At 37.0% G+C, this 14,370-nt stretch overlaps 1 protein-coding gene across 4 annotated transcripts in view; it reads right to left on the bottom strand.

The window, feature by feature from the left end:
- Positions 1-14,370, bottom strand: part of plppr5b (phospholipid phosphatase related 5b) — an 80,268-nt gene that overhangs the window by 41,109 nt on the left and 24,789 nt on the right. The window contains exon 3 of one of the 4 annotated variants that reach the window (XM_066683751.1): positions 8,253-8,441. The exons of 1 other annotated variant lie outside the window; for it this stretch is intronic. In XM_066683751.1, the coding sequence (XP_066539848.1) occupies positions 8,253-8,441 (189 nt within the window). Of the gene's footprint in view, positions 1-8,252; positions 8,581-14,370 lie in introns of those variants that run through there. 2 more of the 4 variants (XM_066683754.1, XM_066683752.1) reach the window with 2 other exon arrangements.

The following is a 14,370-nucleotide window of genomic DNA, read 5'->3' as shown; positions in this document are numbered from 1 at the left end:
TGAGTGTAGCTACAAAGTAGGCATTCCTCACGTAATGATATTTCAGTGTATAATCCATGGATTCAATGAACCCGACTAGCTTAACCACAGTTTAAACCCTGGAATTCAAATATGTAACAATATATTTGGCTTCCCCCCGCCAATGTTAAAAAAAGTTCCACAATACAGATGATTAAATTGCTAATTAAAGTCTGAAAAATTTATCTCACTGAGAAATTAAAATATGTAGTTAAAGTATGTTTATATCCCATCAATGACTGAGACATAAAGAGAACATTGCTGAGTAAAGAAACTTAACAGAAGGTGGGTTATTTGACTAGGCTTAATGTAGACTATAGGAATCAATGAAAATGTATCTCAGTGGACTGCTGTACCAATCTTTCCTATCTGGCCAAGATATCCCTAGTGAATATAGGCTAACTGAGTGTGTTTAAGTATGCATTACACCTTTGTCGCCCTTGTGTTTCATACAATCCAGGAAAGTAGGGCAAAAGAACCCTGAGGATTTGAACTCAGAATTAATTAAAAACCAGTGTGTGGTGGCTTCAATCCATGAGATTGAGCAGCAGATAGCAGTGACATCTATATGAAATCCCCTTGTCACTAGTAGTGTGATGAAAAGTTTTCTAATTTCAGCAAGTAACTTTTGTGCAGTTTTTGTCTTGGATAGTTTTTAGAACCTTAGGGCATTAGCTTAAAGCCTCTGGCCTTCACTTTGCACTCTGGGGAATGCTGGTCCTTACATCTTTTACGTTTAGTCTCTGCCGAGGTAAGAGGGCCTTACCTTACTTTTTAGCTGCAGAGGAAGTGTAAACACACTTTTACAAGTGTAGTCTATCTGACTATACACAGAATGTTCTGAGCTATTAGATATATACAGTGGTTTGGCCTGATGTAGTTAATATGTGTCAGTTTCATATAGACAGCTTGTGCATAGCTTAAAGTCTAGATAACAGTATTCCAATGGTCAAAAGTCATAAGCATGCAGTAGCCAATGGCTTTAAAATGTAATTATCAGGCTGTATCATGATTACACCAGTGTATCAGGGGTGAACAATCTAAAACTAATCAGATGGGAATCAGGTGGTAATACAGCTGGCATTGATATCCAACATCCTTGACCTCCATCTGATGCAGTATTGCTTGGATGCTGGTTGTGGGTTCAGTCCTTGTCCTAGAGTGATTTTTATCTAGGAACTACTGGTCTGTATGATGCTAAAAAGACAAGGAAGAAGCAGAACACCTCATGTGTAGTGCATATGGCTTTCCATTGCCCAGCACATTATTTTATCACATGCACATTGTGAGCAATGAATGGTGTTGAGCTTTTGTCATGAGTGTATTTATGTGCCCAATGTTTATGCCTAACATACAGCACAATAACAATTTATATGACACAGATTTAAAGAGCGAATCCAATCCTAACAACTCTCTGAGCAATGAACTTCAAAACAAAAATTTAGGCACCTAAGATAACGAGATTGAAAAAGCTATTTTTTTAAGTAGTTAGTGTTTATTTGTTAAAAACTAAGCAAACAAACAAACAAAAAAATATATAAGAATGAACCTCTTGCTCTAGGGTAGCTATTTAACCCTTGAAGATATCTAATGACAAACAAGTTTGTGTCTTGATATTTTTACACTGGTGTACTCAGAGACAGAATATCCCTGAACAAAAATAATAATTAGATTTTTTCATACAAATGTAATACAATGTTTGAAAATGTTTTTATTATAAATATGGCAAGCACAAAAAAGGAATATTAATCTTCGCCACTCCTCACAGTCTAGACTGTGTAAAGGTTAGAATGAACTAACCGGTGAGAGAAGTTTTTCCCCCCCATCTCCATATACAGTAAATATATATAACTGTGTAGCAAGCATCACCTTTTAGAACATTGCTTCCAAACTTTTTCTGAAGTGCCCCTTTTGTAGATAAGAACCAACTCCAACCCACACACTTTTTTCTGTTTATTTTAAGTTGCTTGTCTTCTCCTTTGCAACATTTGGTCCCTGACATGTGTGTCGGGTTTGTGTTGCGGTTCTGTTCAGCCACACCCCTAATCACATGATGTGAGAAGCTCACAAGTGTGCACATTTAGACAGTAAGGATTTAAGTCATTTTCCCTAGTCTAGGTTTGTTGGTCATAAATGTCTGTGTGTTTATGTTCACCGTTGGTATCTTAGTGTTTTTCTAAACATTCGCTTTGTTTTCTTGTTGTAGTGCTTCCATTGTTCCTTAGAGTATGTTTACTTCCTTTTTATGTTTGATACCTTATTAGTAAATAAAGCATCCAATCCTTCATCTTCCAATTCTAACAGGGGGAGGTTTTTAGCAGTAATTTGAAAGAAGATAAAGTTGAACACTTGCGAAAAAGAGGAGAAAGAGTTCCAAAATTTAGGGGCAGCAGCACTGAAAGATCTGCCACCCAAGGTAGAAAGTTTAGTTGAGGGGACAGTAAGGAGACCAGAGGGGGAGGAGTAGAGACAGCAGGAAGGACACTACAAAGAAATGAGTTCAGAGAGATATGAAGGAGCCAGACCATGTAGAGCCTTGAAGGTGAGAAGAAGGATTTTGTATTTAATCCTAAGCTGAACAGGAAGCCAATGCAGCTGATGGAGAACAGGTGTAATATATGCTGTATGCTTGGTGGAAGTAAGAACCCTAGCTGCGGAGTTCTGGATGTGTTGAAGACGACTTAATCACTTAACTGGAAGTCTGCAGAATAGTGAATTGAAGTAATCAATACTAAAAAAAATGTAAGCACTCATGAACATTTTGGCATCACTGTCACTAAGCATGGGGCATAAGCGTGCAATATTCCGTAGAAGATAAAACGTAGTTTTAGTGACTAGATTAACATGAGAGTCAAGGGTGGGACTCGAATCTAGGAGGCAGCCAATGTTTTTAACTGAACGGCATGGTTTGATATCAACACCATAATTTATTTAATAAATAATTTCAGAGAAATTTGATACATGAAAAAGTGATGTCTTCTTTCCAACTAATAAAACTTTATTCATTTCATTTATTTTGAGGAAGTTGTTCTGCAACCAGACGTTTAACTCCTTAATGCACTTACAACATTAAGTGACAAATGGCCAGTTACAAGTGACATGAATTATGAATCTCATTAATTTGCCTTGATGTGTTCTTCCTCTGCCAGGTTTCAAACAATTGTTTTAGAACAACATGCATTAGCCACTGTAAAACAAACACTTTAACGTTAAACACAAAGTTTTAACATTAAATCTGGCACAGATTGTGTATGAACATAAACTACTGAACCAGCAACAATCTGACAAGGTAAAAGAAAACAAAAACTGGATAGCTGTTAGATTTATCTCCTAACATTACATATTTCTGTTTGTGACAATTAATTAAGCCTCTATGTGAACAATTACAGTGCAATGCGATTATATTTGGTGGCAAAATTTGCATTTATCTTGTAATAGTTCTGGCAAAAGTGTGACTAAATGGAACATTATTATGCTAATTTCTGCAATGTTGGATTATTCATGAATGATCTAACTTAAATTAAACAGTTGACTGTACTTTTATTAAAAAATTTTACAAGTATACCGAATCTAGTTCTTCATTCAGTCTATGAACTGATCATTACTCAGTGCTCAAAGTACAAATTATCCTGGTAATTTGATGTGAACTAGATGCGTGCTGTTAATAATTTAATCAATACAATCTGTTTTATGGATACAAAATATTACAACCCCAGTAAATGAGAGTGAGTGAGGATATACACAGGATACATGTGAGAATTTGAAGTAAAATATTTTCTCAAAATGTTTTCTTCTCATCTTTGGCCACGCGGGTTTGTTGAATAAACGTTCTTCAATGGTGCTACGTGATTTAAATGTCCATTTAATCATGTGTTGCTTTCATCAAATAATTTAACACGCTACATTTGTTGGAGAATTTTATGCTTAATTTAACATAATAACATAAACCATTAAAAGTAATGTGAAATGGGGACAAAATCATTACAGTACTCTAATAATCTAAATGATGTGCGTAATCATTTGTACTCCTTGTGTTTGCTGCAGTTTAATACAGATGGTACCTTTTAAACTACAACAAATACCACGGTGAGTGGTAAACTATTTATCTATGAAAAATCCAACATTGCTATAATCATTTTACATTTCAGCTCCTTGTGAGATATCAACAACAAAACAGTGTTCATGATTAGAAGCATAGAATACTGTTTAGGATACATGATCCTGAACTGTTACTGCTACACTGCACCCCACTTCTAGAAAAGGATCATTAGGATTATTCCCCACACTTTTCTTTATTTCAGTTTGAAGTGGGATTGGTCTCCATATGGTAGAACTCTGTAAACTTTAGTGAAATTCAGGCGTGTACAGTGTTGTTCATCTCAGCCCTGCTAGCTGCAGAAACCACAAATCAGAGTGGAGAAGAGCATGTGCAATGAGGGTATCAAGCTCAGACAGTGTCATAGTGCTGCTACACAGAACCAAAATGATTTTTTCGGCCTTATATCAAAGTGAACGTGAGCTGATTCTGTTATTACTCATCTCTAGAAGAGTTTCGCTCTGTCTGCCCGATGGCTTATTGCAGAACATTTCGAGCTGTGTATGGCCTACCACCTCCTTCAGTGAAGAATTTTATCTACAAATGTTGAGTCTACAATACCACTGGGATCAGCAAGCAGATGATATTTTTCCCTGTCAGCACAGGCAATTTCCTCAAAAGAAATGACAGTATATAAAAACTCTTACCCTGCCAATGAACAAACATGAATGTAGAGGCAATTCATAGTGCACATGCTCCAATCCTGATTATACACTGAAGGACAGAAACAGATTAAAAGCATGTGGAGCACCTCTCAGAGAGGCTCCACTGTGGTTGGTAGAGCCATCAGAAATTTCATGCTGATCACCATTTTTTAGGATGAATACAATCATATAGGTCACAAATTAAGTAAACTTAGACTGAGGCAAATATGTAATTATGAAAAGCCACATAAATCGGCATATGTCAGATCATACAAAAACAACATACACTAACTCTGAAATGCTAGAAAAATTTAATTGGGTAGTGTTTTACTATTTGTTTATCTGAGCTTGATACACATCTGTCTGCAGCTGGACATCCCCCTTTATCTTTTGATATTTTACACTCTCAAGAGAAACATGCAAGCTTTGCATCACTCTACACAAGTCTATGTGACTGTATACATTGGTGTGTCTCTGCAAACACAATTGTGCAGCATCTGTTGGCAAGCCTGTAATAGAAAAATCTCTATCAATCTTTTTTCTGTCACTAATTAAGGAAAGCTAGGAATCCTGGTTTCAAAAAAATCAACCAAAAAAGTAAAAGGTAATTATCCAAGTGTGAAAAGTCACACAGACTGCTCTAGTTATTCCTTCCAACAGAGCAAATGAGAAACACCCTCGCAAGTCCCCATGTTTATCAAGCATCTAATAGCAGAAGATTGATCTAAGACTAGGGCCTGTGTTCAAGATGCTTCTCCAAGTAGAATTAGTGCTAATTTTTGATCGGATTCATCTCTTATTTACTATGATTTTAATGACAGGAAAACATACCACATCAACATTCACTCTGGGAAGCTTCTCAAGTGGATCTTCTCAGATTATGGAGTTCTATTCAGCTGTATATAAGTGTGTATACTAATCCCAGATCAGCGTTCTTACTTTGTGGATACTGATAAATATGGGCCCTAGCTGACAACTTTTAAAAGAATAAGCATGCTTCAAAATCCAGCTACAGCGGTAGGAAATGGAAAAAGACAAGATATATAAAGCATGGTGGATGGTCAGTTATAAGTACAACTAACAGATGGTTCTCATTCACTTTCAAGAAATATCTACTGAAATCAAGCTGAGGGCAGAGGCAGCTCACAGCATTCTCAGTGATAAAACAACATTTGAGTCACTGGCTGCAATGATGATGTGTAATTGAAGAGAATTCTGGTGATTACAGACAGGCCTAGCAGTGTGTGCCATGCATACAGCATCATCCTAATTGAGACATTGCGTGATGCTGTTGTGGATGCATGGTGTCATTTAGCATCTGAAACAAGGGCAAGTTAATTACAACATCAAACACAGAACACATTGCATCACTATGGAGGCTGGCATCAAAGAGCTCATGGTAATGAAAGGACCAAGCTTTCATGATATATCCACTTCACTTAAGACATACACAAAGTCAGGAATCTCATTATGCCTCCTCAGATTACAGGACAGATAAGGATGATGAAAAAAGATCTAATCTAGTATTTATAGTACAATGTATGTATGAGTGTAAGACGCATAGGGTGTTCCCTAGTACCAAAAAAATTAAAATGTTTATAATGGTTGTATACTTTTTTTTAATATAATGTTTTGCTTATGAATTTTCTGTGCCTTATTTGTAATCTTATGCATCTTGGGATTTTGTTTATTTGTATACAAGACGTTTTTGCTAAACATTCTATTAACATTTTCTATGAAGCAGGCCTGGACTCTCTTGCATTCACAATAAAAAAATATATATCTCATAGTTACAGTTAATTTAAGCAAACTTTTCCATTGCACTGTATGACAATTTTATTCCTACCCGGAATGATTGGGCGCAAGGCGGTAATACACCCTGGAGGGGGTGACAGTCCTACGATATATTCATAAAGCATTTTAATATTAAAACATAGCTAATGAAGCCATAATAACAACTCGTAATGAACCAGAACACATTAAATACCTAACTGATCTCTCTTTAACCAATAATGGCATCTATAAAGAAAAACATAATTCTTAATATTCATTGTAATTACTGTTCTTATTAAAGAAGTCTAGAATGGAATAGTGGTCTTAATATTTAAAAATACTTTTAAAATATTAAAAACTCAGTATAACTGTCACACTGAATGACAGATATTTTACTTTAGCACATTTTACAGTGGGTGGAGCAGTGGTGCAGCAGGTAGTGTTGCAGTCACACAGCTCCAAAGCTAACACTGACCTTAGCTCAAAGACATGTCTACACATGTTCACATTTAAACGTTAATAACCTTTGTACGTCTGTATAAAAATGCAATATAAAAAACTTAAATGCAGTATTACGTTTCCTTTGTTGTACTGAATGACATTCATTTTTTATCAAATATTGTTGAAATACACTGAACTTGTGTGTGTGCAGAAGGGTCCTCAGGGGTCTTCCTTTGTTGTTACAATTTGTCACATGACTTCAGTAATTTGATCTCATTTCAAAATAAGGTTCTTTATTAACGTTGTACTGAATTACAACTAAAGAGTGGGAAAATGGGGACTGAAAGTTTCTTAAATATTAATAAAATTAAAAAACACAACTTATAGAATATCATGTAAAATGTCACACATGACATTTTTCCAATTATGCCAAAGCGGTAAATTTAAATTTTACTTGAGATTAATTCATTTTTTTCTTAATGTTCTATTCCTCACTGCAGTGAATGACATTTTGGGTGGTTTCAAGGGTTATTTTTTCAAAAATCATATATTTTCTGTAATAATTATTTAAAGTTTCAGTAAACATGTACAAATTAAGTAAACTGAAGGCATATTCATATTATATATATATATATATATTATAGAGAGAAAGGGAGAACATGGGTTATAATGAATACATCAAAACTTTTAATATCATTTATTACAGAGTCAAAGTTATTATAGGCACTTAACTTGTAGTGGAAAACAACATGGGTTGATTGGGAATAGACTGAAGTTATACACACACACACACACACACACACACGTTTCTTAGTTTCATACTACCACACACACACACACACACACATTTCTTAGTTTCATACTACCACACACACAAGGTGATGTAGAACAGTGCTAAGATCAGCCAGCAAACATTTGTAAGTGTTATAAAAACAAAGACAAGACCTATTGGTTACTTTCCTATCTTAGGCATTTTCACTGTTTCACTGTTACCCCATTTTCTAATAAACACTTAATATTGATACTGTGTGTATACTGGGACAAAAAAGTTTTAGCCCATGTCTTGACCACATGCCACCCCCACTCCTGTCACCAGTCCCCAGTCCTAGTGACCCCGAGCTGTGCACCCTGTGTGTACTCCACACACCTCATTCTGCAGATTAACTGTTTAATGGGATATTTAAATGAGACTAAACAGGAAAACGTGCACAGTTTGGGGTCTGTATGACTGAGCTCGTGGACCCCTGCACTACTCTAACAGTCCAGCAGAGGAAACTCACCACCAGTGTTGGGACCCCCGCGACCACGGCGTACAGCACAGCAGGTGGGATGGCGCTGGTCTCCTCGGGGCCGAGGTAAGGTTTGGTGTACGCGCTGTCGTAGCAGAAAAATCCCTGCACGTGCACGTTGAACGTGTCCGTGTACTCGAAGTAGTAGGCCAGCATGACCGTCCCCGCCATGATCACCAGCTGAAAATAGAGCATGGTGGTTAAAGGTTGGGGCGCGCGCATTTAACGATCTGCTTTCTCCTGCTGGCCTAAGAGCCGCTTGGCAGTCCTCATCTCATCCCCGTTCACTCCCTCCTCCGCCTCCACATCGCGCGGCCGCTGAACCCTCTCCCGCTCCCTGCGAGCTCCGCCGTGAGAGCTCGAATGAACGCGCTCTGGACCTTTTTCCCCCACACCTGTATTCCGACTGGACACGCCCCCTCTGCAGCACGATTGGCTGGGGCTTCCGAATTCCCATTCAAGTGAAGAGGCGTGACACGCACAGCCAATCCTAGCGCAAGAGCGCGGACGGTCCTAGCCAATCACAAAGCAGGGCGCGAGAGAGGCGGAAAAATGCAGAATACAGGTGGAGAGAAAAAAAACCGCCCTGAGCAACTGATGAGGATTGACGCAAATGAGCAACCTGTAAGAGCCGCTGCCTTTTCCTCAGCCTCAACATCTGACTGTGACAACTTAGAAGACACAAGTGCCACTAGAGCAGGTCTTTAACACGGAGCAGCTTTTAAAGGGTCTTTGATCTAGTAACTTAACAGGCTTATAGGATTCTCAATTGCTATAGGTTTAAGGAGGCAAATTTGTACATGGACATCTTAAGTACTATAGATTACAAATTTCTACACAATGTTTCTACACAAACTACTTAATTTATGATTTGATTTCAACCACCAGGTATGTCTAAGCCTACCCTTACCCAAATGAAAAAGCATACATTTTATACCAGGGCTGCACAACTCCTGACCTGGAATACCAGTGGCGAGCAAAGTTTTGTGATCCCCCTCCTGAAAATACCCATTAAACTTGGCAAATAACAGCTGGGTTAAATCAGGTGTGCTTGACCAGAAAAAATAAAAATAACAATCTCCATAGTCTGCTGGATACCATCCCACCAGTACTGGAGTTGTGCACATATGCTTTATACTGTATCTTATGTTCTAAATATAGTTCTTATCTTTCTTGTAAATGTACACTTCTTTTTACTGTTTCAGCAACAAAAATATAAGATGGTGTTACAGAAAACACTTAAAACATCTCAACCTGAAATTAAATTCTTTATTAGTACAACGTTAGGTGTTGTGTCCCTTTATCCACTACAAATGTAACACTTTGCCCCCCAACCCCCACCCCCCATTGCAAACATTTTGGGCAGCTCTGACTAGAAACATAAACATGTGGTGATGTCAGCCTTCTTATAGCCAGGGAGATACTAGAGATTAGGGCTGTGCCATATCATATCGTTCTCAATAATATCGTAATAATTTTTATAACGATTAAAATATTGATATTAGTGTTATTGAGACTTGTTTACATAATGATGTCATGCAGTTACCCATATTATGGCATATGTTCATTACATGAGTCATTTAGCCACAGTGAAGTATGGTGGGAACTGGCTTTGAGGTGGAGGAATTTGCTCCAAAACGTGGAGTGGCTTGTGGAGGTGATTTGGTTAAAAAATATCTGATGTACAACAAACCATGGTATTATGGTAGAAATGAAAGGAGCATTTAATATTATTAATATATATTAAATATATGTAATTTAATATAATTGGTATTTGTAATATATCGATTTTGTTGCAACAGTCTGTTTTTTTAAATAAAAATTAAATAAAAGTATATTCAGTCTTTTATTCATATACAAGAATATCATTCTCGCCAAAAATACTCTGAAATATCATGATATTATTTTAGGGCCATATCGTCCACTACTACTGGAGAGTCATTAAGTGATTTGCAATCTGGAAAAGTACTTTAATGTGTGGGGAAACTTTTTAGATTCTGTTGCAGTGGAATATTTCAGTAAAATGGGTTGAAGCCTGACCTTACTGCTTTGCCATTTCAGATGTCAGAACTCACTTCAAAGGACTGGAGACAGGCTTATAGAAGCAGCATAATGGCTCTGTTAAAGATCAAACCAGGCAGACGACTTCAGCACATCCAATTATTGTGTGTGCGCAGTCATTTCCAGCCCTGTTTATGCTTATAATCCTTTGGTGTCTGAATGATTCCTTATTTTGTCATAGTTAGCAAATCAGAAGAAAGCTGGGACTTGGTTGGCTAAAATAAGTGGCATATTTGAAGTGTAATGCAATCGTTATTAACCAATACGATTCCTTCATTCATGTGAAAGTGATATGAATGATGTCTCAGATTTCACATTGCTCTCCTATGTATGTGTAGCCTGTGAATAAAGGTATCACATGGCCAAAAATCTTATGGGGATTAATCATGTCTCAGCCACATTCATAAAACTAAAGGGAGCTCAGTGTAGGAAGTCATCTCCTGCTTGCATACCCCCAGATGTGCACATTAACCTACTAGAGATGCAGTTATAGAGCTGGCATATGCATGATAGGCTGATGATTTGGTGAACACTGTGCATGGTGTTCCACATCTGCTGTGCTCAGAGAACTAATCATGATAATTGAGCAGCTGTTATTTACATCAGCCTGATTGCCAGCATTTGTCTGAGTGTGAGTAAAGCAGAGAAAGGAACGGCAACCGTGAAACAATTTGTGAATTATGTGTGAATTCTAAAAATACAGAGTGAAAACCTAGGAGTTCAAAAATGTTGATCATTTATTCAAGGTCAACATCTCAAGAATGTTTCCTCATTTAACATTGTATGCTGGTTTTTCTGTAATTTATGCTGCTAACATTATTGAGAAGAAAAACCAAGCTCTTACTCAGTGTCATACATAATGTTACCAAACATGAACAGCTTACTTTACACTTTTATTGAGCTAAAGCACCCCAAGGAAGAGACTGACCTACATTGAGTAACCACAGACCCTTTAGCTAAACTGATAAAAAGAAGAACAACAGAATCACCAAGTACAGTAAAATGCATCCTTGACGTCTTCCTACCACTTACATTTCTGAAGAATATCAAGACAAACAATCAGAGCTGAAAGTAGTCATCTACTAAAAGAGATAAAAGATTCTTTAAAGACGGTACTCTTTCTGTACATATTTCATCTCTCCTCCACTTCTAAACAAACAGGACTTATTAAAAGGCAAAACAACAGAGGGAAACTTAAAAGCGGCGAGCTTCAAGCTGCTGTGGCTTATCTTGCATGCCACACTTTATAAGAAATTCATGCCTTGTGTTCAGGAAGATTTGAGGGGATCCTGGATTTATTTCCTTTTTTGTTTTTTCCCTGAATGAAAGCATATCAAAGTGTTGTTGTTTGTTGTGTTTTATTTATTTATTTTAATTTGGAATTTAAATTCAGGATGAGAAGTTTTGAGAAATGGAAGAAAGCTGTCTACAGGACGTGACACAGCTTATTTTAGTTTCACTCTGAATCATGCTTGAGTTATACTCTTGTCTTTTTTTTTTAATACCTTTCAATGCTAAAACCATCGTTTGATAGTATGGTTGCATTTCTAAACACATACTGGCGCCCCCTCCAGGGTGTATTCCTGCCTTAATTAAATTAGAGTGGTAATGGATTTACTAGTAAAACAGTCTTTAAAAAACAACTCAAGCTACTGATTTAAAAATTGAGGCGCCTAGAACCCACCCTGTATCTGTTAAGAAATGCTCAAATGAGGAAAAAAAGTTGAGCTTCCATTTTAAAATGTCAGTGGTGTAGTGTAGAAACATCAATATGATTAATTCTTCATAGGAGTCTTATAGAGAATAAATGAACAATACCTAAGTGAAGCTATGGGCTGTGAATCAAATTTTCTATAATGCACATGAGCTTGAAAGGGTTTAATTGGATGTGCTTAGATCTTTGGATCTCATGCAAGCAAGCATGTTTCCTGGTGAATGATGAGAAGATAATTAAAAAGTAGATCAAGCTCATCATGAATCTCCCTCAAGTCATTATTGTTTTAATTAATAATAGATGCAACACTGTTGAAGGCTTCAAGCAGAGCCCTGCTTGTTTACCTAAGCCGTGTCTCTGTGTCTTCGCATATAAGCAAGACTTGCTTTTGGAGAGCACTGTCATGATACATCTAATGATGTTGGCCTCACGATATTCTGTGACAGATCAGCTTATAAAAAATGCTGAAATACATCTGCCCAATTGATATTTTAGCTGATAAAAACAAGACTCTGTGAAGTAAAGTCAGTTGTACTTGACACTGGTGATTACTGTCTGAGCTCACATGCATTAATAAAGGTTTGATAAATGAAACATTCTGACTATGGTTCACTATTGTGTAAAAGTGGTGCAAAAGCTCAGGTCCTGTAGAGGGATACTGCAATGGCAGAGTGAAGCAATGTCAATTTGTTTTGACATAATATCAAGCCTACACCGCTCAGTGCCTATTCACCCCCAGGTCTGAGATATCCCTGGCCTCACTTAGGGACATATCTTAATAACCCGTCCAAGCAGTGAGGAACTCCATGTGAGAAATGCTTACAAAGTATTAGAGATTGAAATAAATGAAACTCACATCAAAGGCCAGCACATACTGTACTCTGTTAGACCCTCTAATCCACTATAACGGATACAGGCCTGATCCCTCCCTCCTAAAATTTGGCTGAGCTCAATGAGGCGTTTGTTTCATCAATTATTAATCCTACTCATGATTCTTTTAAAAGACTCTTCATAAGAGATGTGCCTATGATGGCTTTAATCATGCTTCATTTTTTTTAACAGACATGAGCTTAATTAAAGACATTCATGTGAGAAACCTTCGTACTGTAGCAAACACAGCCAAGGGTAATTCAGGATTAATGAAGTAAGAAGGCACTTGAAGCAGTGTTCTTAAACTATGTTTAAAGCCATTTTGCATTTTTCTTGCATCTGTCCTGACTAAAGGCTAAGGCTAAGATAAAATTCTGTTTATTTTAAACTTTATCAAAACTGTTAATACTGTAAAACTGTTAAAACCGACAGCCACAAAAGTTGCATGTGGTCACACAAGATTTTATTTATTTAGTTTTATTCGTTATATTTGGTGGCTAATTTTTTTAATCAGTTCTGTTCATTAGGTTTTTATTCTCATGCTAAATTTGAATGATATCTTAGTCTTGAATCCTAACCAAGTCATAAGTCATTTACAAGGTGTGTCAAATGTAAAGAAGTCTCAAAAGTGTCTTGAGTACAGAGATCGATTAGCACAATTGTAGAGTTAAAAAGAGTTAAATGTTCTACTCTAAGGTCACACCTTCTAAAAGAATGCATCTCCTCATACGTGGAAATGTGTACGTTTTCAGAGCCCAAAAGCAGAAATCAAACCACTTAACCCTTGGAGCAAAGTTTCAAACCGTGTATTAAAACATGTGCTGCCTCTATGCTTTCCTAAAGCTGAATGAATACAGATCATTTGGCATCCTCTTTGCTGTTTGGCTTGCTTTGCGGCAAGAGTTTCACCTCCACTCATGAATTATTACCCTTCAGTCAGCTTGGAATCATTGGCTGCTCTTAGGAGATTCAATTGAAGTTTGTGTTTACATGGTGAGAAAGCACAGGAGCATGTTCAAAAACACTAATGTAGAATTCTACTGCATATTAAATTCTGTCGGCAGCTAGCAAGCCTCTAATGAGCCTCTGCCAGTTAAAATCCGACCATAACTGTAAACACAAACGGGAACATTCTTGGAACACAATAAAATAATGAAAGATGAGTTTAGAATTTGTGAATCCACGGAGTGCTACAACAGCAAACCCCATTAGCTGAGTGTTCAGGCTTTTCTCAGGTACAAATTTAGACTTGAGTCATGTATAAAAAGAGGTGTATTAAATTTCTGTGCTAATTAAAGAACCAGGCAATGTATAATCATATGTACATTTTCTGTTGTTATTTACTTTCAAGTGAAGTATTATTAAATGATCAAGTTGTTACTTCACCAGCTACTGACTGTCAAGGCTAAGACCTAGTTAATATTCATTTGGAATTTGGGTAATTTGTACTACATATGTCACAAA

The sequence above is a fragment of the Hoplias malabaricus genome, chromosome 10, assembly GCF_029633855.1.
Source record: "Hoplias malabaricus isolate fHopMal1 chromosome 10, fHopMal1.hap1, whole genome shotgun sequence".
Lineage (NCBI taxonomy): Eukaryota > Metazoa > Chordata > Actinopteri > Characiformes > Erythrinidae > Hoplias > Hoplias malabaricus.
Note: the sequence above shows the minus strand (reverse complement) of the source record. Positions and strands in the feature narration are given on the sequence as shown.